At 39.0% G+C, this 23,329-nt stretch overlaps 2 protein-coding genes across 4 annotated transcripts; one reads left to right on the top strand and one right to left on the bottom strand.

The window, feature by feature from the left end:
* The first annotated feature begins 696 nt into the window (after positions 1-696).
* On the top strand, positions 697-7,978 carry anxa3b (annexin A3b). The gene is made up of 14 exons (XM_061802276.1): positions 697-797; positions 1,057-1,100; positions 1,183-1,230; positions 1,572-1,659; positions 1,762-1,856; positions 1,918-2,031; positions 3,774-3,864; positions 3,950-4,029; positions 4,136-4,192; positions 4,299-4,392; positions 4,986-5,081; positions 7,139-7,197; positions 7,468-7,590; positions 7,679-7,978. The coding sequence occupies exons 2-14, from the start codon at positions 1,089-1,091 to the stop codon at positions 7,733-7,735; spliced, it is 1,014 nt and encodes a 337-aa protein (XP_061658260.1). The 5' UTR covers positions 697-797; positions 1,057-1,088; the 3' UTR covers positions 7,736-7,978.
* Positions 7,973-23,248, bottom strand: rcl1 (RNA terminal phosphate cyclase-like 1). Of its 3 annotated transcripts, XM_061802280.1 has the most exons (9): positions 23,002-23,248; positions 22,404-22,475; positions 20,928-21,103; positions 19,776-19,850; positions 19,571-19,695; positions 18,691-18,816; positions 16,980-17,136; positions 11,941-12,044; positions 7,998-9,580 (listed from the first exon to the last, which is right to left on the bottom strand). In XM_061802280.1, the coding sequence occupies exons 1-9, from the start codon at positions 23,129-23,131 to the stop codon at positions 9,571-9,573; spliced, it is 975 nt and encodes a 324-aa protein (XP_061658264.1). In that variant the 5' UTR covers positions 23,132-23,248; the 3' UTR covers positions 7,998-9,570. The 3 variants fall into 3 exon arrangements, with proteins under 3 accessions (XP_061658266.1, XP_061658265.1, XP_061658264.1); XM_061802282.1 differs by lacking the exons at positions 20,928-21,103; positions 22,404-22,475; positions 23,002-23,248 and adding exons at positions 20,489-20,587; positions 20,790-20,804 and having other exon boundaries at positions 7,973-8,135; XM_061802281.1 differs by lacking the exons at positions 20,928-21,103; positions 22,404-22,475; positions 23,002-23,248 and adding an exon at positions 20,489-20,891 and having other exon boundaries at positions 7,973-8,135.
* Positions 23,249-23,329: the final 81 nt, after the last annotated feature.

Here is a 23,329-nt window from a genome sequence, read left to right as displayed (position 1 = left end):
AATTTTCAACTACACTTTTCATCGTCAAACACTTCTTACTTCTTTGTCACTAATTCATAAACTATCCTGTCATTTTCAATTTATTTTATGCATTATTAAGTTTATAATAAAGTAGCATAATTTATAGAACTATCACACCTAATGAATACAATTAAATGACATTTAATGTTGGTCACTATATGCCTGTGATGATGTCATCGCGTCTATGACAAAAGTTTTCTTAACCGCGGAACTGGTGCATGAGAAACTAAATGTAATTGGACGAAACATAATAACAATATCCAAAAACAGTCGCTGAAACGCATATGCATTATTATACAATATATAAATGCCACACGACTGTGGTGTCACTTTTCACCACTAGATGTCGCAAATTACATTTTACGGAATTGTTGCCCCCTTCCCCGTTGCAAATCCAGAAATACAATATATCTTTTATTTCAACCATCATTTTAAAGTATACACTATTTAAGTTCTAAAAGTGTCAACGCGAAGAACCTCCAGTTGTAAACAACCGGAAACACTGGGATTCGCGCAAAGTAGAGTATGTCCTCCTTTCTTCTTTTTCGTCAATTTAGTTTCTTTTGCTTTTCTTACATTTTTAAATTTTATTTTCAAATGTATTTACCGTTACTCTTCGTAAGAAAATGTTGGCCAGTTGCCATAAACAGAAAAAAGAAAAAAAGAAATAGATGACTCAACTGTCCTATGGGCGTTGCCCTTTCCACATCCGTGAAAAGTCCGTGTGTGACATTCTGGAATTTCTCCACGGATATCAAGCCTGTCATCTGATTTAGGTAAGGTTAAATCTCCCTTCTGGTGCCTCCAAAAACGGATCTGTTCAACCTTTAGTTTTTATTCCTCATTTTCAAGCACGTTTCGAACAGACATATTAACCTTCGACTTTGGCACTAATGCACGTTGACGCTATTTTGGCTTCCATACATTTGTTGGAATATTCCACAAGGTTCGGGAAGTTTGCGGAAGTGGATTCGGTCGCGGGGATGATAAAGTTGATCTGAAATGTGATCTCTTGCACGATCTGCTCTTCCGCAGCTGTGAAAAACGTGAAATCCACTCGCACCAAGATGTCCGTTTGGGTGAGTACTTTGCATGCAGTGTTTGTTGGACAACATTAGTGAATTGAACAGATTCGAATCATGCTTTTTATAATCACTGCAGGATGATTTGGATTTGCTGTTGGATTCTCCCTCCTCACTCAGTTTAACTGTAAGCGCACATTTAATTCATTTGTATGTGTTTGTACCACAAAAGTCCAATTCCCAAACATTTAATTTCCCTTAAAATATATATTAAACTGGTTTTGAAACATGCTGCTTATATTTTTGAGAATACCAACTTCGTAATGAATTGCAACGTACTCACTGGTTTTAAAATGAGATATGTCAGTAAAATACAAGACCTGTAGTTGATCTATTAGGTGTGAAAAATTAAAAATGCATCAATGCAACAAATATTCCAGGAGTTTTGCTAATTGCTCCATATTAAAGTGCCAAATATGGCCTATCCCTGGTTAATATCTGATGTTTTGCATTTATTCTTCTTATTAGTCCAATACAAGAGGTACTGTGAAGGACAAGGCCAATTTTAAAGTGGAAGAGGATGTGGCGGCTTTAAGGAAGGCAATAGAGGGGATTGGTAAGATTAAGAGTATAGCCACTATTTTATACCTTGAAAATATTTCATTTTTGGTGTGTGTATTGATGGATGTTGTTTCTTCTTTTTTTTCTTGTCTCGTAGGTACAACAGAAAAGACGCTCATTGAGGTACTGACCCAAAGAAGCAACGCCCAGAGGCAGCTCATCGCAAAGGCTTACGAGAAAGCCACAGGAAGGGTAAGTGTGCAACAAAGATTGCACATGATGAGGTAATGATGAGGTTTTTTCCTCGCATCAGGCGTTAATAGCTGACCTGGAAGGCGACACCCATGGAGACTTTGAGGATTTGTTGGTGGCCTTGGTAAAACCTCCTGCTGTCTACGACTGCCATGAAGTAATCAAAGCCATCAAGGTGAGATAAATAAAACTCGCGCACGTGACATCGCAGTTTGCATGGCGCCATATTGCCGATGAAACCTAGCTGTTCTGCACTGCGGGAGCCGTTGAACCGGAGCAGATTTTTTAAATTGCCCGAGACCTGTTGTACTGTTGATTGTAACAACAGATGAGACAGATATTCAAAGAGATCATTTTATGGAATAGCATCTGAAAAGACCAGAAAATATCGATGGATTTCGGCAGTTAAACATGATGGATGGTGCCCAACCAAAATACACACACGCTTGTGTAGTGATCGCTTCATTTCAGGTTGGAATTATTCTTCTCAATCTCAAATTACCAAGAAGTATTTATAATGCCAAATTGGCTCATTTGAGAACAATACATATTAAAAAAAAGAGGTTTACGCAGGTTAAGTGTGGCTGCAATGACTTCCGTGTACCTTCCATGGAGATGACTCCGTCCCCCCCACCCCTTTTTTTTTTCAATCATAGTTAATGAATGCGAGTTTGTGTAATACCAGGGATCATTTATTTAAATATTTGTATTGAATACTATCTGAAAAGATTGATAGATTGCAGCAAAGGTTAACGTGTCGCTGAACACACTTCCGCATTCACGAGCTGAAAACCCGTCGTCTTTTTTTTCAATTGTAGTTAATGAATGTGAGTTTGTATAAAAACAGGGGTAATTTCTCTAAATATGGGTATTTGCATTGGATACTACCTAAAAAGATCTATCCAGATCCAGCAACACAGTATTTGTATGCATCCAGAGTTTTTTACGCTTTCAAACTTTTCCCTGTAAATCTCGACGACTTACTCACCAGACCCATGTGGAGATCAAGTTGTCAAAGACAAGCGGAAGCGAATTAACAGTCCAATTTCTTATGGGCGAAAACATCGACTTCGGCATTAAATATGGGTCCTCAATGCTGAGTTTATCTAATTTTTCCATGTACCTTTGTTTATTTTCACCTTCTAAATGTCTAATTGTATTGGACAAGACTCTGGGCGTCGTGCTAGAAGACGTTTTCGTGACGTCACCAACTGACTTAGCATTGAAGAATGCTTTGTTAGACCGGCAATATGGCGACGTAAACAAAAGTCACATGATTTTATGACGTAGCAGGGAGCTCTATAGGTCTAAGGTGAGGTACACACATAGGTATTTTCAACTTTACTGATCTTAAACATTTTTTAATGTAACAAACTTCACAAATTACAATGGAAAAATATCAGCAAATGTCTGCTTACTGCTTTGAGTGTGTGTTGTGCAGTTGGGGTGATCAACACAGCACACCACACAAATAATCCAGTCACAATCATGAGTAGTCCTATCCAAACGACGTCTGGCATGGTATTAGGGGACCTGTGATACGACAGTACAGCACAGTAATACAGTAAAGCCCCCATATTAGTAAAAATCCTGCTCTGACCAATTGACATCCACCCCACCCCGACATTCCCAAACACAAATGTTTTAAATTGCCTGGAGATAGCATTACTTTTCAGACAATACGGTGGAACATTTGAAAGTGACTTTGGATCTTCACCAGCCTAGCTGGTCATGTTATGAATGGAGAAACTCGTGTAAATTAGGCATTAGTTATTACTGCTGTGTAACAGCAGGGCTGATCGTGCAGAATCCGCGCTCAGAGACGCATTTTCAGAAGATAAAAACGATTTGGGAATGGGAACGCGACTCCATTTTAAACCGAGAATCACCTGTCCACTCACCGCATGCCCATTCCAGGGTGCTGGGACCACCGAGAGCACGTTGACTGAACTCTTTGCCTCAAGATCCAACAAGCAGATCAAAGCCATGTCTGATGCGTACCTGGCAGGTAAATGTGCTACAACGCAGAGGTTTGGATTTCACCATCTGGCAATTGTGTAAGAGCAGTTCATGACGCAAAGTGTGTGTCACAGAAACGGGAAAACTGCTGATTCACGACCTCAAGTCGGAGGTGTCTGGTGATTATGGCAAAGCACTGCTCATCTTGGCAGAGGTAAATTTGGAGTTGACGGAATAATTCTTTAGATAGGACTATAAAATAAGAGCTTATTCAATGTAAATATTAATGATATTAACTGTTGTTTGGTTCGTCCTCACAGGGCAAAAGAGAAGAGAGCCCCAATGTGGATGCAGCCAAAGCCAAAGCAGATGCCAAAGTACTGTATAGCATATCCATAAATCACATGACTCTTGGAGCTATAGATTTTGGAATGGTTTGTTTTTTGGTTTTGTTTGTTCCAATTGTCCCGAATCCCCCACCAGGCTTTATATGAGGCAGGTGAGAAGAAGTGGGGGACCGACGAGGACAGATTCGTCGACATCTTGTGCCACAGGAGTGTTCCCCAGCTCAGACAGAGTGAGACATTTAGCTTCACTTCCTGATAAGAATTCTTCGGGAGGGCAAACCTTTGTACCCAAGGGCCACATAGTAGATTTAAAAAAGACAAACGGGCCAGAGCATTTGTTCAATCTGTAAAATGTGCATAAAAGTGAATACAAGTATCTTTTGAGAGTAAATCTATTTGCATTTTATACATTCAAAATGTGTATATGAACTTTTTAAAATATTTTACTGAAAAATTACTAAACCAAGCAGTGATTTGATGAGTAAAAATTATGTATTCTATTTCAATTAACTAATACTGAAATGTCATTTGAAAGTCCAAATATCCCTTTATTTGTTAGTGTATTTCAAATGGGGCGGGACATCTCACAGAGAAACCAACAACTGCACCAAGCAAAAATATCACAAAAAAGTGGTAATGCAGGTGTATCTACTGCCAATTTGCTAAATTATTTTTATTTTCACTGTATGTCGCTGACATAGTTAACCAGAAAGAGAATTTCCCACAACACACGTTATCTCCCACTACATACGGATTGGGAATCACTCTGTTAAATGAGAAAGATGTTAAGAACAGAATATAACATGCGTTGATGTTTGAGCAGCTCTGGTGGAGTACAAGAACCTAAGCAAGAAGACTCTGCAGGAAAGCATCGAGAGTGAAATGTCCGGAAACCTGGAGGAGCTTCTGGTGGCCGTCGGTAAGACACAGAACACATTTGTTAGAACTGAACCGCTTGTCACTGCCAAGAGTAAATTTTAAAGATAAAGATGTGACATTCCTTTTTGTTTTCTTCCAGCAATTGTTTCTGTTTCATGTTTCTTCAATCACGAGGGCGGGAATGTTTTTCCTTCAAAAAGGTTTTTGTATCACAAGGGCAGGAATGTTTGTTTTTCCTTCAAAAAAATTTTTGTATCACGAGGGCGGGAATGTTTTTATTTTGAGTCATAATTATGAGGAATCACTATTATAGATTTCATTGAATTTTATTTAAACCAAATTATCTGATGAATGGCAGGTCTCATGCAAGACGCTGAACTAGTGAAAGTAACCCCCTTCCAGTGTAGTTTGCAAGTTCACCTTGTGCTTGTTTGGGGTTTTTCTTCGTACTCTGGCTTGCTCCCACATTCCAAAAACATCCATCTTAGGTTCATCCATCCATTTTCTGAGCCAGTTATGCTCACAAGGTCTGTGGGAGTAGTGGAGGCTATCCCAACTATCTCCTGATTTAAAGCCAGTTGCATGGCACATATGACAATAAACATTCATTAAATCAAACAACCATTAGCATTCACATTCATACCTACAGAAAATTTAGAGCAGGGGTTCTCAATGCGTCGATCATGAGGCAGTCTTGGGTCGGTCGCGGGACGGTGTGCCCAAAAAAAAAAGACATGAGCCAATGTTCTCTCTAAACCAGTGATTTCCAACCTTTATAGAGGCAAGGCACATATTTTACAATTGAAAAATCCCAAGGCACACCAACAAAAGTAAATGTCACCAAAAATGGATCAATTACTCTATGTACTTCCTCCCATCTAATAAAAGACGATTTTTTTTTTTTGTTCTGTCTGTGCCTCAGTGGCATAAATAGATCACTAAAAATACATTATTTCTTGAAATAAATGGTTTTTTTTTTTCAGCAATTATATAAAATTGGATAACTTGCCACGGCACACCTGAAGAGCGCGTACGGCACACGAATGTACCCCAGCACACTGATTGGGAATCACTGCGCGCGTGCGTAATTGTGCACCGCTGATGCAGTCTCTTTGCAGATATTCTGTGTTGCAGGCACAAAAAAATAATCCAATGCAAATTGAAAGTATAATATATAAGCTTTTCAGTTTGTGGCATTTTCCAATTTGATTCATTTAGTGAGAGATGACTGGTTGTCACTTCTAGTGACACAATTCACATATGTACTGTAAAAAATGAAAAGAGGAAGCCACTGGTTTCTTTTAGGCAGCACACAGAACTTTCTCTTACAACGACCGCTGCTCCGCCACACTCTTTTTCCAAGTTTACATTACACCCCCCCCTCCTTAAAGACATACACTCAATTACAAATGTTACAGTACTTACCCAGCCCAATAAACGTGTTGTATAATGACAGCGTCCACCACCATTGCTTGAGTTAGCGACACAGTCTGGGCAACGTACAGCAAAGACGAGCTAGACGCGCTGCTAATGTTTTTACTTTCCATATTAATGGTTAAAGTTAAAAAAGAAATGCTGTTGTTTTAAGATGTAATGGCTGTCGGAGTATGTGAATAATGGAAGAAAAAGTGGTTAAACTGGATGAGATTTTCTCTTTTCCGAGTGGGAAAGGTCTGGTCTGAAGCCAAAGTAGAAAGTGCAGGATGATATGGCGTGTCATTTTAAAATTCCACCTTGGCACAGCCTGATCCAGGCTTAGAACGGTTTGGGAGCATCATCATCATCCCCCCAGTCGTTGTCAGTAGCTCACGAGGGCTGGCTGCTTGAAAAGTAGATCTTGGGGTAAAAAAGTCTGGGCACCCCTGATTTAGAGTCTTCAATTAACCATGTTCTACAAAGCCTAACTCATCCCAGACAGTCAAGTGTGTAGTTAGCTTTGTGTCCTTTGATCGACTGATGACCAAACCAGGCTGCACCGAGCTTTTTCCTATTATACATTTCATTATTTTTTGTAAGTAGGATGCTCTACTTTGTCAATTTAATTTATAACATCATACATCTCCTTAATGTGTATATTTAATTTTTTTCCCTCTCTAGTCAAATGTGTGAAGAATGTCCCCGCATACCTCGCAGAGAGGCTTTTCAAGAGCATGAAGGTGAGCCGGCTCGATTTAACGAGAGCCCAAATCGCATTGTTTAGCGCCTTTATGTTCAGTTAAGCCACAGCAGACGATCACATTGTCATCAAGAGAGTAATGTTAAGCCTGACACTTTTTTTGTGGGGGGGGGGGGGGAATGTGCTACGTGGGTTGAAATGCTTGGTGCGTGACAAATGTAGGAATACAAAAAAAGGACTTAAGATATTTGCTTTGAAATGTGTGCCATCTCTTGATAACTTCAGTTCCTATTTTAAAATGTCTCTTTAGGGTATGGGGACCACAGAGTCCACACTGACCCGGATACTGGTCAGTCGCTCCGAAATCGACTTGCTGGATATTCGAGCAGAGTACAAGAAGTTATTTGGATATTCGCTCTACTCTCAGCTACAGGTACAAATACAAACATTACGACGCATAACCTTTACAAATATTCAAAAGATGACTTAAGATCAACTTTCCTGTTTTTTTTTCTCCTCAGTCTGAAGTGTCAGGCAGCTACGCCGACGCCCTAAAACATCTGTGTGGCCAAGACTAACTCCCCCCAAATTCCTGCAATGACAAATTGCAGTTAAGTGGGGAAAGAAAAGGGATTTTTCCAATATCGAACAGTCCACAACTGACAATGAGTTGACAGTAATGTGGAATAACTGTTTTGTTATAGAGCCTTACAAAGAGAATTTAAGAGTTTATCATTTCATTGCCAACTGGTACCAGTATTTTCTTGTCAACTGTTGATGGAAACAGTCATAGTAAAAACAGCAACACATTTATGTACAAACTTTTATTTGAGGGTTTTGCTCAAGTTGCTGTAACCAGCTCCGACACACGTCATGAGGATTTTATCCCCCCCTTTCCGTTCATCCTCCAAAGGCTTGCGAACTTCTATTTTGAACATGATCTGGAAAAAATCTCTAACGTGTCTGAGGAACTCAATCCTGTAAAGAGAGAAGAGAGATTGAGTAGGTACGAAATAAATGTGTTCCACGCAAGGATTCCAAATATCATGGATGACAAAATAATAAAATGCCATATTTCCTGATCGGGTATCTTGCAGGTTTAGGATGACATTTTAAAAGGTCCTGTATTTTGGCTATGATGGTCTCCATGTACTTAGTATCAACAGCTACTTCTGTTGGACTCAATTTTGTATCCAAACATACACTTAGCATAAACCACTCCTTTTGTTCAACCTTGTTTTGTATTTTCTTTGTCCATATGGGTCTATGGACTATGTGCCTTTCTTCAGGGTGGAAGACCCACTTGTAAGAGTGCACATGTTTTGTTGACAGCACTGGTTTTGAAGCAGCGAGGTAGGCAAAAGATCTTCACTAGTGACGTAGATCAGCCTGAGAAATTCAAATGACCTGCTATCAGGCCTCTCAGCAGAGAAATGTCTGGATGCTTTTCATTTATAATTTACATTTAATACCACACCATAGGTCCAATATAACATCATAAACACCATTATTTCTTTCGTATAATAAAGACCCCAAACGATGACATCAAAATTCTGGAAACCCCTTCTAGATATGGAGGATGCATTTTTACAATACATGATTTTGCCTCTATCAATATGGTAAACTAAGCATTTAAGTTTTTCAAAAAAATGAAGATAAGCACTCCTCAATTGTACTTTTTACTTGCTTGTTCTTATTTGGAAATTCACAGCCCTACTTTTATTTAATGACTAAATACAGTCGTGGTCATGTTTGATTACACAGGCAGAATTTGTTAGATGGGTCCAATTTTTGAAACAAACCATGAAGGGCCAGGTGAAAATTTTATTTTAAAGGGTTTCAAGATAAACATGTCTTTCAGAAAAGCATTATCATTAAACAAAAATGAATGACAATTGTTGCTCCACCACCAGAATTAAAAAAAAAAAAAAAAAGAGGATACATAAACCGCTGAGCACAACTGTGCATAAATGCAATCATACATCGCTGTCATATTAGAATATTCTCATTACCTCTAGGTGGCAGTGGCACATTGCAAAGAAAGTGTACAGCTTTTTCATAACCTCCATATGGCAGCATACATTTATAAAATGAACAACCATCTTCCCCCTCTACCTATGTATAATGGGCACTATTGATTTTAGAGACTTTTGGTGGGGTGGGAATTTGCAGAACACATACAGATGAAATTACAGTACTAGAAGTTGCTTTGATAAAATATGGCACGTTTAACATCACCTGAGTTCAAAACCACATTTGTTCAAAAGGGCCTCAATAATTTGTGAATTAATTTTCTATAGTACTCCTCCTCATTAGGGTTGCGGACGACCTAGAGTCTATCGCAGCAGACTGGCAAGATATGGACTTCACCTTGGACCGGTTACCAATAAATCACAGGACACACAAACGGGTCTCATCCACACCTATTAAAAATAATCAATTTAGCCAACATGAATGTGTGAGGGGGACAGAAGTACGAGTAGCATAGTGTAGTACCACATATTTGTGTATTCACCTATTTGCAGATTGTTTTTGTTTTTTTATGGGGGGAGGGAAGAAACCCCATTTTAAGGGAGACTACATTATTATTTCTCCTTATTCAAGAGGAACCCTGGGCACTGCTGCTCCATGTTCTCGCTGTGCTTGAGTGCCTTTCCCCCATGTCTCCCACATTTCTAAAAACTTAGAAATGTAATGATGACTGAATCAGGGCTGTCTTTTTTTTTTTTTTTTTGGCACGGGCCACATCATAGTTATGGTTTTCCTTTGGAAGTTCATTATTTATTAGACATGTTTGCTTCATTTTATTACATATACACCCAAAATTGAGAGAACTAGTTTTGAAACTAGGTCATTACAAAAAAAATCAAATATTATTCAATATATTTTAAATCGAGATTAGTAATAAAATTATGCAATATTTTAAGATTATTAAAAGTGAAGACAATTTGTGATTTTGGTATTTTGGCAACAAATCGATGCACATGATCTGCTTTCGAGGGCAACAACAAATGATGTGTGGCAAGCCAAATCTTCCTCCCTGGCCTTGAGTATGACGCGCTCTAACTTGGCTGTGTGAATGTTTGTTTATACTGTATGTAACCTGCGATTGGCTGAGGACAGGTCCAGGGTGTACACTGCCTCTTGCCTAAAGTGAGCTGGGATAAGCGTGACCGGTATTAAGACAAGAGACTAGAAAATGGATGGATTGATAAACAGAAGCATTATAATAAATAATCATAATTTTGTCTCTAAATATTAACTTCAGCTTTACCGCTGTTCAGTTTGCTGTTCAAACAGTGTGGTGTGATTGACATCAGCAGTTAAATGGTTACAGTCGTCGCAACATCTGTAACTTGACTTCACTTGTTGAAGCTGGCAAACCACTATTCAGAAATACAATACAAAGGAAAATGTATACTTCATTAATACCCCTGGAATAAAAGAAAATAAAAAGGTCCGCAGTCTGGGAGAAGAGGCATGTATAGCGATGGCACTGCCAATCTTCAGTTATCATAGTACTGTACTTGAGAGCAACACAGCACCGGTACCATGATAACTGAAAATGGACAGTTCAGGGTTCAGTCCTGAAACCTCTCTCACCATTATGCCGCTTTTGCACTGCACAGTAAAGGTTCAGCATGACTCCTGTTTCCACTACCATAATAATACCACTGTGAAAACCAAGCTGCAGTGAACGTAGCAGTCAATTTTATTGAGACGAAGGATGGCAAGAACATGGCGAGCTGCAGCAAAGTGGAGACTTTGGAGTAAAAAAACGGTTGCGTTAATAGTACAGGAAGACTAACGATATAACGTGAATTTATTTTTTTTCCCATTTCTAGCCATACATCCTCAAATGTCATTGGAATCCCCAAATGAGAAACTAGAAAAGGTAGCAATAGAAGCGCAGCAAAGGCACATAGAGCAGGTACAGTGCAGTGAAAAAGGAACATCTCATGCGCTGTAAACATATCACGAGAAGAATTTCACCCAGTACTAACAATTATAATTAGGGTTGCAAAGGGCTGGATAATTCCCCAAAAGTATCTGGTCAATTTCCATGGAAGGTTGAACTGGGTAACATTGAAAATATTCTAACCTGCAAAGTTTTGTTTATGGAGATTTAATGGAAAGGTATCATATTTAATCTTAAATGTAAACATTTAGTTTTATCATAAGACAGAGACATACATGGACAATAGTTAGCTCTTCTTGCCCATGTGGCAGCATACCAGCTTTGGCTAGCAAAGCCCCACTGTAGTCAGTCCACTGAACCGCCGGAAAAACAAACAAACTCTAAAACATACATTGAGGACATTAAAAATAAAGAGGCGTGAATGAACATTAACTGTAAAACACTACACTAAAAACATGAACAGGTACAGTTGAGCACTAACCAATGAATATATTTATAAGTAAACTGTTGAGAAAAATGGCAGCAAGGTGAAGGAAGGATGCTATTGGAATTTCTTTTTGGAAGTGGAATTGCTTATTACCTCTAATTCCCATTAATCCATATGGAAAGTTTCCAACTTTGCAACTCCAATCATGATACATAATGAATATAGTTTATGTAAACTGCACTGATGAAGACAGTATTACACCAGCTTTGTTCATTCATGTGGCGACCATGATGAGAACTTTGGATTATCCAGATGCTTATTGTTGAATAATAACCAAATGAGCAGTCTGCCACATCCATCCAAATGTTGATGACTAACCCAAGGGCCTGTTTCAAGCCTTCCATGTGTATATGTGTGCGTGTGTTTGAATGGCTTACGTGTACGGCGAGAGCGGTCCGAGTAAAAGCTTCGACACGTCCTGTTGGCCAAGGGTCATCAAGAGCAGCGCCAGGCTCTGATTGGACGAATCCACGCAGCCGCCCTTTAAACACAAAGAGGGACCACTGTGTTTGTCAACTCCCGATCATACGTCACAGAGGTGGGGATGGTTGGCCCTGTCACAGAGGGGCACCAAGTCTTATCAACCTTGGACAAAAACACTGAAAAAGGTCAAATGACCATTTGATTGTACATTTTGGGGAAATGCATGTATAAAAAAAACAAATCTCAATACTTTTCAAATACTGTACTATCATGCATATCTTGAGACGTCAGTTCAGTGAGCAGTTAAATGAATACCATAACTGCATGTCTTTTTTTGGTGAAGCCTCCCACAGAAAGGTAGCAGTGACTGTAAAGGGGAGAATGCAACGTCGTTGCTGCTCAGTACAATTTTGCTAAAGCAACAATACTGACAAGAAGAATACAACTCAAAAGTCAGCTGTGTCTAGTCTTTATGTAAAACAACACACCTCCGAGGCACCAGTTGCTATTGGATGGCAGACTTAAAAAAACAAAATCTACCATCTACTAAATTTACCGAAGCAGATACTGCACTGTGCTTTACTTTTCGTGGTTTTTTTTTTTTTTGGGTGTTTTTGTTTTTCTCTTGGAGAGGGCGTATGGTTTATGTGTGCCTGGTCCGCCCCCCGTCAGATGATTGTCATTGCCTGGCTTTAGCTGTCAATCAATGCAAGACTCGTATGTGGTAGGTTGGGCTGAGCTGCACATGCAGTGAGAGTGTGAAAAGTACACACGGTTGGTATGATACAGTTTTTAATTTCAGTATGACTATCTTGCACATTTATATCTAGATAAAGATATGATAACGATATAATCGCCCAGCTCTAATGTAAACATCATCCATTTCCTGAGGCGCTAATTCTCATGACGGTCGTGGGAGTGCTGGATCCTATCCCACCTATCTCTGGGCAGGAGGCTGGGTACACCCTAAATTGGTTGCCAACCAATGGCATGGCACATGGACACAGACAACAGTGGCACATCTCGGGGAAATTTAGAGTCTCCAATTAAAGCATGTTTTTGGGATGTGGGAGGAAACCAGAGTGCCCACAGAAAACCCACACAGGCACAGGGAGAACATGCAACTCAACACAGGCGGGGCCAGGATTTCAAACCCAGTCCTCATAATTGTGAGGCTAACGCTCTACACCCACTGTGCTGCCTCATCTGAACATACCTCAAACAATCCGAACGTTCTCACCAGAGCGCGCGATGAACACCACACGTTTTTCCTCATTTTGTTCTCCCACACTCCCACACGCAAACAATACGTTGGCACAGCACATCGTTGTCATCGGCGCCATGGTAACAAGTATCTCCGGTCACGTTGACCAGAGACAATTTCTGCTTCCACTTCTCTGACGGAGTTTGATTTGACAAGATAAAAGCCCAGTGATTGTAAAAAAAGGGATACGGTGTTATCAGAATAAATGTCGTGTAGTGCTTCCTGAGAAAAGCTATCATTTTACAGTCCAATTGGGAAAGACTAAATTTGTGTAGTAGTAGTAGTATGCATTAGGCAATCAACTATAGAACATACAATAAGTTAAAATAATAAATTAACAGATTGATGAAAAACAAATAGTTTTAGGAATGTATTAGTGGCGATATGTACTTTACACTAAAGGCATGAAAATTAATTTTTCCTTCAAATCTGACAGGACTATCAACCTACTCAACACTACAGAACATTTAAATACAAATATCTTTATGGTTTATCTTCAGCATTTTCTTTTACATCACAATAGATTACATTTGGTAAACAACAAAATTGAATTCAACAATTTTTTGCACAAATATTAACCAGCCTTATAATGATTATTCTTTAAATTTCTGATGAAGCAAGAGCACCTAATTCACCTAAAACTTATTCTAAAAAGGAAACCCCACCAGTATTTGAAAATTTCCTGAAAGTATTTAGCTGTCCATCCACCCAACATTTTACTATTAAGATTTTAAAAGCCTAAATGTAACAAGAATAAAGTAATACCATTATGAGGGGAAAAAAAAAAAGATATGAGTAAGAATTTTAATCAGTTTTAACTTTTCATGAATATTGTCCCACGAAGTAATAGTGAGTACCACAAGATTATACATTTTTCCAAGAAAAATATTGTAATCTCACATAGAAAGTCCTTAATTTAAAGAATAAAGTTACAATTGTATGAGGGGGAAAAAAGATGAATATTACAAGAACTAGTCCTATTTTTTCTAGGGGGTAAAAAATTAAATTCGATCACAGGCTTTGTCCAAATGAAACTAGAAATCTTTCAAGAATTAAGTGGTAATCTACAGAGAATTTGGGAGCAAAATCTCTTTCTCTGGAGTCTCTTTCCATGACTGCACAATTTTAATTAACCAAAAAAGGTGTTCCTGAATGTCTTATCTTAAAGTGCAGCACATTTTGGATACAAATACTGTAATTTGGTGTTATGTGACTTCTTTTTTGGGCAATACAAAGAGAACTTCAGTTTCTTTAAAAAAAAAAAAAAAGGGGGGGGGGGCTATAGTCTCTCAAGAGACTCCTGAAATCACAAGGCTATTTGGAAAAGTTCCTTGAAGCCTTACAAGGAATGCCAACTCCCTTTACCAAAAACAGCTACAAACAGTTTTGCGTGTTTTTCAATGATAGGTTAAATGCAAAAATGCAATTCAAAAAGGTAATTAACCAAGAAATATTAAGTCTACAGTACCACTGTACTTATAAATATCCTCAAAATAAACTATTAGATACTGCATTACAAAACAAACTTCCAAAATCAATGAGATTTATCCTCAGGATCACTTACATCAAAGCTCCTGCCCCTTGTTGGGGTTGCCTCCAAAAACAAAATGTCCACGAGTGTTTGGTTAGTTTACTACAAGCCGACTGTATTGATTAACCAGGGAACAAAAACTTAGAGAACCCGTTTAAAAAAACAAAAAAAAAAAAAAAAAAAAAAAACCCCAGGGGAAATCACAATTCCAGCAGGCGCATCAATGCTTTCTCATTTTCTTCTCGACTGTAACTAGCTCTACAACTGCAGTTGGGTTAAGAAAATAAGCAGTTATTCAAATAAACAGTTCTGAAAATACCTGATATACCAGAAGCTGCTGCCTTGAGAAAAAAAAAAAAAAAAGAACCACCTGTGCTTTGAGCCTTTGTGGCAGACGCATAAGCTCGAGGCCGTGTGCTGCTGCAACTGAAGAGGACGCATCCAACAACAACGTTCTTTCAGAGTTAATCAGCAATACCCTGACCAGCTAACTGGACTCACATGGCTCCAATAAAAAGCCGAGGCAGACTCACGCTCAGCACACACTTGCTGACAGGAATTCTACATGTTCACACTAAGTGTTTTTTTCCTCCATGTGAGACATTATCTTTGGTTTCTGTTTATTTAGAACGATGGTCACCTTAGCTACTGCAAGAGCAAAAACAAAATGGCCGGATGGTGTGTCACCCGAAAAGCTGCATCCTGAATAGAACAGCTGAGTCCTGCTAGTCACTGACGAGTGGATGCAATAAATAGGATCAGCGGGTAGCAGTTGTTGTTATTTGTGGTTCAAAAAGAGACATCAAAACAAAATGTCTATAAAGCCATGCTTTCCTTCTATAGTGGACTTTCAACTCTTGACTGAGGCCTAATTATTGGATGTCAGAAACATTATCCTGAATGATTATCCTGTGGTGTGGGATCTCTTGAGAGGGATTTTACCCCTGTCCCTTATCTGCTTAGAAAACCACTGGACCAACTATTGTTGAGTAGTATGACCAAATTTGTATCGTGGTCAGGGTTTTCCAGATTTTTCCACCCAATATATTAAACCCAAGACCTGGTTTGGAAGAACATTTCTTAAAAAAATAAATAAGTAAATCAGGGCACAGAGCCCACGTTGATCTCTTAAGAACTGTTCTAGACACACAAACCGTAAACATGTCCCTATTAAAAGGTTAAAGGTTTGCGAAACAAGCAGCTAAAAAGTACCGTACAATTTTCTACATGAGATACAGTAAGTCTGATAGTGGTGGGGAGCAGCATCCATTTAAAATGTGGCAGAGCTAAGTAGCTATGTACAGGTAAATATGGCATTTATATATCTTCCACGTTAGTTATGTACTCAATATAAACAAATTCACAGCTGCATTCCAGACTGGCACTGATGGTAATTACTGGGGAATGAGAGAGAACAAGGCCAATGCGTATGATTGTTGCACCACGTGTTACTCATGCCCTGACCGTGGATGACAGGTATTCAGCCAAAGAATACGATATTGTCTGAAGACGGGCTGAAAACAGCATTCCCGGGAGGCATACTGGTATCTATTTGCACTCTCTTAGGCATGAGCGTTGATGAAAATTGTATTTCATAAAATACGGCATCGAAGCTTTGTTGGCTGTACATTATAATGGTTGCATGCCACTAAATCACCATGCAGTACAGAAGAAGTTCCAACCCAAAAGATAATATGACTATACAACCACACGTGGTGTGACTGAGATATACAAATAAAGGGATTGTCAGTTTGCATAGCACTTGTTTAGAACTTTAGATTTGATTAACAAAACAACTAAAACAAAGTCAGACACTTGGGAAAATTATTTTCAGCAGTATGTGTGTAAAAACAAGGGCTGCACCATATATCATTTGAGCATCGTCATCATAATGCATGGGTTTGCAATAACACTGCAGCAGGGTCCTTGTGCAATTTTGGTGTTTTGCTATGCAGTCAATCAACTGCAATTAGTGAGCAGCAGAGAAACGTGGTTGAGCATACTAATAAGATTAGCAGAGATGTTATGGCAAACTATAACCCATTCAGGTGAAAAACTTCAGTTTTACACAACAATGTGTTATTTTTAAACTGATGCACTCAAATAGCAGTGAAAACTTAAAATTGGGCTGATTTTACCTTCCATTCGGAATACATTTATGCTTCTTTTCCTCACAAGCTTAACATGGCAATACTTACCCGATACACTTCCTCCAGCAGCAGCTTGGCACAGTTGCGGCCCAGGTCCTCAGGTAAAATGGGGTCTCCCTGTCCCTGGGGCGTGGATGACATTTCCGCACTGAGGAAACAGCCTTCGATAGTCTCTGCCACCAGCATCAGACCAAAACCCGGTGACCTGAGAAAACCCGGACAAAAAGTTTAAAGACTAGAATAACAACCATAATATATCCCACACCTCATCTACTACAAGAACCCCCCCCCCCTTCACCGCTCCAATCTGTTATGCTAACAGGTCTGTGTTCAGTTATATTTAAGAACAAGTACACCCCCCCAAAAAAACTTTTTTCAAATTGCACTTTTCCTCATTGCATTTTATGTAACTGCCAAAAAAAGCATGTACAAGAAACAATGCATCTTTGTTCATCTATTTACGACATGAATACTATACTATTTCGTAGATGGCAGGAAGTACATACAGCAATCAATGTATCCACTTTCGTGACACTTTTGTTTGTTGGTGTGGTTTAAGATTTTTCAATTGTAAAATCTGCGGTTGGTTCCAGAAAAGTTGGAAGTCACTTATCTATCCGCAAGTTAGCAGTATGTTGTGTCTAAGTGTGTTGTAGCACATCCTAGTGGCAGAGTTTTTTTTTTTTTAGTTATGCACCAAAATAAAAACATTCTTGACTAAAACTGAAGAACCTACCACCATAAACAGAACACTGGAAGAGGTAAAACTTTTTTTTTTTAAGTTTTTGTGTGGACTTTTCCTACAAAAAAAGTGCTTTACATGATTCAATCATAACTTTCCTGTACCTGCACCGTTGCATGCTAGAGCCTATTCCAGAACATGACTTTAGGTGAAATGCGGGGTGCACCCTGAAGTTGTCGCCAAAAGAGGGCACCTACAAACATCCAGACCCTCAATCACAGTTATGGGCAACTTAAGAGTATTCAATTTATCTCACAATGCATGTCTGTGGGATGTGGGAGACCGAAGTTCCCAGAGAAAACCCACACAGACACGGGGAGATCATGCAAACTCCACACAGGTGAGGTAGGATTGAGGTGATGTGCTAAACATTTCTTCCACTGTTTTACATTAGTTAAAATATAAACATGCACGAAACCTGCTAATGATTACTAATAACATTTATGGCTAGGACCGCAAGCTGCTAACCGATAGAAATGCACTTCCGGAAGAATTTGTCTGAATTTCAAGATTTTTAAAACGATGTCAAGGAGTTTATCGGAGGGCTGTTACTGCAATATACTGTATTAGGCAATAGGATAAAAATATTTCTGCTGACTGTTCAATTGCACAACAGGTGCATTCCTGTACGATAACTTAATAAATTATGACTTCTATATTTGTATTTACATAAGTCTTCTCTTACATGCTAGTGTAATATGAAAAGTACTTATTGATATAATAATATACATTTAACCTGCCATCAGTCTCAGATGGCGTTTGCAGTGACAGTAATTCATGTCCAGAGCAGACATCCTACACTATTGCAGTAGTAGTCAGAATTACAGTTAATACTTGCACGAAAATGCTTCTATGCCATAAAGTAATCAATTGAAAAAAATTGAAATAATGACAGCAAAGGAACAGGCCTTCTTGTGCCACTGTATAAATTATTCCAATGTGTGCCATTTAAAACATCATCCTAAACCTAGACTGCTATTAAACACAAGGCTATAGCAGTTGTGGGGAGATACTCACTTGCCAGAGTTGGCACCCTTCATGTGGTCTGTGTGGATGTAGATGTCTGGAATGAACTGGTTTAGGACGCCACGTGCCGACTCCACAATCCGGTTGCCCATTTGAGGGGAAACTCTCACTGAATATCTGTGTTTAGACAGTCAAGGCTCATAGCAACAAAAAGTAGTTATGTGACTGTGTGCACTGTTTTCCCAAACTGTATTGATTGAAGGTATATTTTACATTCAAAATTTTTCATAGCAGAGCAAAGAAATATAAAAAAATGCATATATACACTGTACCCTGAAATTATTATATTGTCTCGATGTATCTAAATGTACTTAGTGAGTGCATGTCATAACTTATTCTGTTGTATGTACCAAGGCCTTACCGGGAATTATCTACCTTCTGTTATGTTTGTGGAAGAGCGTTTAATCCCTCTCCCTGTTACCATCATTCACTCTGAAACACAAATACACATACATAGTTAAGTAGTAAACACTAAAATGATTTTTGGACCAACTATGTGAAATTACAGTATAGCATTTCCCACAAGACACTAATGTGCCAGGGTGTGGCGGTTGTAAACAACTGATGCAATGGTTAACACATCTGGCTCACAATTCTGATCTTTGTTGTTTGAATCAGTGCTCCACTCTCCCCGTGTAGTTTTCTCGAGACACTCCAGCATCTTCCCACATTCCGAAAACAAGCATGTTAAGTTATTTTAAGTCTCCAAATTCTCCATTTGCGTGAATGTGTGCGTAACTAGTTTGCCGTCTATCTGTATTCTACAGAGGGGGGGGAAAAAAAAAAAAAAAAACATTACACACTTTGCACAGTGTAAAGTCTCCACAGAGGTAAAATGCACAAGTCTAAAGTAAGATGATTTGAAGGATACGCTACTCCTCGGATTCTCTTAATCTTTCCGGAATCTGTAAGCTGCACAGGCCTAATTGTCTTGCAGACAGGACATGTGAAGACAACCTCACCGCCTCCATTAGGTGCCATTCCCCTCTTCATCACCTGAGGGCGCATAATAATAAAAGCAAGTTAGTGTTGATTTCAAGTTTTTGAATTTGATTTCATATGGTTTGACGTGTCACCTTAAGATCAAGGCCTTCACCCTCAATGCCAAACTTCTTCATTAAAGGAATAGCTGTGGCCTTCAGCAGATCAACCTGGAGAAAAAACAGAAAGCATAGATATGCTTCATTGTTGCCATGACAACAGTCATCTCACTACCTCATTCCTTGTCCGTGGGGATTTTTACAAAAGAATAAAAGGAAGCAGCATATTTTACTGGATTGCTTCAGTTTCCGCCATAGCAACAAAGGTAACCTATCCAGTGAAATCCTCCTGTGTAAACACTGCCGCCAATCCTCAGGGAGGGAACATTTTTACAGTTTACACAATTAAGACTTAGGGGCAATCACCATTCAGCGAGTTTAAAAAAAAAAAAAAAAAAAAAAAAACCCACAATAATCAATCACTTACACAGTGAACCCTAACCCCCCCCGCCCCCAAAAAAGACTGGCTGGCCCACGAACGGTTTGTTTGTGGTCATGTGACCATCACATTGGCGAATTAGAGTCAAATAACACTGATGAGCACGTTGGATTGGTGGAAAGGTGTCTTATGCAGGAACTCAAAGAAATCTTGAAATAGATTGTGCATGGAATAACACAAGTAACAAGTGGCATGTAACAGAGTAAAAGTATTGATTCTTCTTCACATAAAGACAAGTAAAAAGTACAGTGGTTCAAAGTAGAATTTATCCAAAATGTTACTTGAGTAAATGTAGCATGTTACTACCCACCCTGTTCATCTCAAGTACCCCAAATCGGACACCCTTCTGCGGTGGGCCCATCAGAACCGCTACTGGCACCATATATTCAAGATATATTTCTCACTGAATCTGCATCAAAAGGTTTAAATCAAAATCGAATCAGAACCTAAAAAAATGAAAGTTAATTAAATCGCGACCTGACAAAAAAATATCTACAGTAATTAAAATGTACGATTGTTAACAATACGCAGCCAACTCTACAGTGGAAGATAAAGTAATAAATGAAATCACCCCAAAAAAAATGTATATGATTTCAAAAAAGGCTTCTTGCCTATCAAACTGCTTACTACAGTAGGCGCTGGTTACTTTCTGCAGAAACACAGGAGCATAATAATTTATCCAAATGATGTTAGGGACTGAGGATGAGATAATAGTTTGGCTGCGATAAAGGTCAAGTGTGTTATCTCACTGTTGGGTCTGTGGGGTCATTGGTGACGCCTCGCAGGATGGCTTTCAGTGGGGTCTTCATGAATGGAGCCAGCATGAGCAAGGCTTCCAGGTAGTAACCGATGGAGCGCTGCAGACTACAGTCATGTTCTACAGCCCCCCCATAAAGTAAACCGGGCTGGTAGAATAACACAGTGCCTTGAAAACAAAGACAGACAACATCAATGAGTAAAGAAATATACACATTTCCCCCGCCCTCCACATATACACACATAAAAATATTCAACACATTCATTAATTTTTAAACATATTTAAAATGATTGTATTGTGTAGTTATTGGCCATGTGTGGATTGGAGGAAGATGATATCCACCATTTTTTTCTACCAGGATTTTGTTCCTCAGGACTGCACGAGCAGGAGCCTGATCCAGCTGACTTTGGGCCAAAGGCAGGGCACACCCTGGACTAAAATGAACCGCCATAAAACATGGCTTGGCTGGTCCATATCACCGCTGTTGCACAGAATCCTCACACCTTCAATTTACTTTTCAAGATGCATTTTGAATGAGTTCCCAAATACTGCTTTGTAAAAGTTGGTGGTATATTTTATATTGCTAGTGCTATAACTCACCGTTGGACACTGATATCAAGACAGCACCACTCACAAATAATATATAACTGATTTAAAATAAACAATTAGAAATTTTGCTGTCAACTGATTAAAATGGAACGATACGTCACTAGCGCCAGTTGTGCACATCAATTATTGCTGTCTAACCCCCTGCCCCTAAGCCCTTTATAGGACATAAAAACAAATGCCTGTGGTACGTCATCTTCCCAAACTTTTTACAAAGGTCTTAGAGCCATGAGTTATGTAATAAAGATCTGAATAACCACAATGTTCATCTGCACAGACTAACTTAACTCCATGCGTTATCTTAACAAATCACCCAGACCCAAATGTATGTAACCTCACTATTTTCAGTGGTTAGTGTCTAAAAAAACATTAAGACTTTCAATACAAGTAACAAATATTGCACATGGCTATACCTGAATTGAAAGAGATGGAGTTTAAGTTTTGAGCATTTAAGAGCATTACTAGAACTCTTGAAGCAAATTTCTCTCACTTTTATTTGGTTAACTATTCCTAAAGGTTCTCACACAAAAAATATGTCAGAGGCTATTATCAGCAATATCTTGAACAGAGACAACATGGGCTCTATACACCATGTAACGTGGAGTTAACCAATACAGACCAGTGAGCTGAGTTCAGATTGCCCAGACGTCCTTTTCTTTGGCTTTGGTGTAAGTAGGGAAAGTCATTGTAGACATGCTATAAACTATGGAAGACTTTTAATACAAATCATCCAAATTTCAAATATTTGACAATAGTGGTTGATCAGTGTTTTAATTTGTGAAAATAATGCATAGCTTCCTCTATTTTAAATTCCAAGAATACTACACTGTGATTTTAAAAAAATTATAATCACAAAATTCACCTGTTTGATTTATTTCTATTTTGGAGCCATTGGTCACTTTATCCAGTAGTCTGATGAAGCTGGCTTCAAAATCTGGAGAACAAAGAAAGTACTCGTGAAATAAAACGGAAATGTTCAGGAACTTTCACATAATTTCAAAAGAGAAATAAACCTTTTTTTTAAAGTCGTAACTATGAAGTCTGATGAAGCTCACTTTAAAATCTGAATACACAAAGCACTCGTGAAATAAAACTTTCAACTACCTTTAAATACAGTTAAGATATAGAACAGATTTTTTTAAGGAATGACTTAAGTTTTCAAATACCATAACAAGACATGCGCATCGACGTGCGCATGTAACTGTACTGACGTAACTAAAAGGCGTTTGAAATTAAGTTTTAAAAAAGCCTCACTGTGACTCCATGCAGTTGTAAAATTTGAAAACTATGACATCGTAACAAATATCCATACTTATTACACGTAAAATAGAGCACTAGCACATGATGTTCTCCTCCCCAGTCACCGTCACCAAACTCACTCCCAACTGCGTAGCAGCTAGCTCGTTAGCATGGAAGCTAACTGCGACGCCACATGAATTTTGGCTGCCCAAGTTACTCACCTCGTAGCCCGGGGTTGTCGTCTTTGGACCTCACATTCCGAATTTTTACCCTCTTCCCGCTCAGCGTGGCTAAAACGAGGCGCTGTCTGAAGAAGTTGCAGCCGTCGTAGGCGAGCCCATGACTTGCCATGACGATGATGAGGTTGTTATTGGGGCTCGCCCGCTTCTCTCGCTTGGCTCGAGTGAGTGGAAATCCACGTGTGTTTTTCCAGGAAGACGCTGATTGTTGGAGGCTACGGAAAGCACGAAGGACCAAAAATATTGGACATTTGTGCCGTTACGCTTCCGGCCTGCAGGGAGCGTTGTACAACAAAAAATAAATGCTCGC

The sequence above is a fragment of the Syngnathoides biaculeatus genome, chromosome 17 (genome assembly GCF_019802595.1).
Source record: "Syngnathoides biaculeatus isolate LvHL_M chromosome 17, ASM1980259v1, whole genome shotgun sequence".
Classification (NCBI taxonomy): Eukaryota; Metazoa; Chordata; class Actinopteri; order Syngnathiformes; family Syngnathidae; genus Syngnathoides; species Syngnathoides biaculeatus.
Note: the sequence above shows the minus strand (reverse complement) of the source record. Positions and strands in the feature narration are given on the sequence as shown.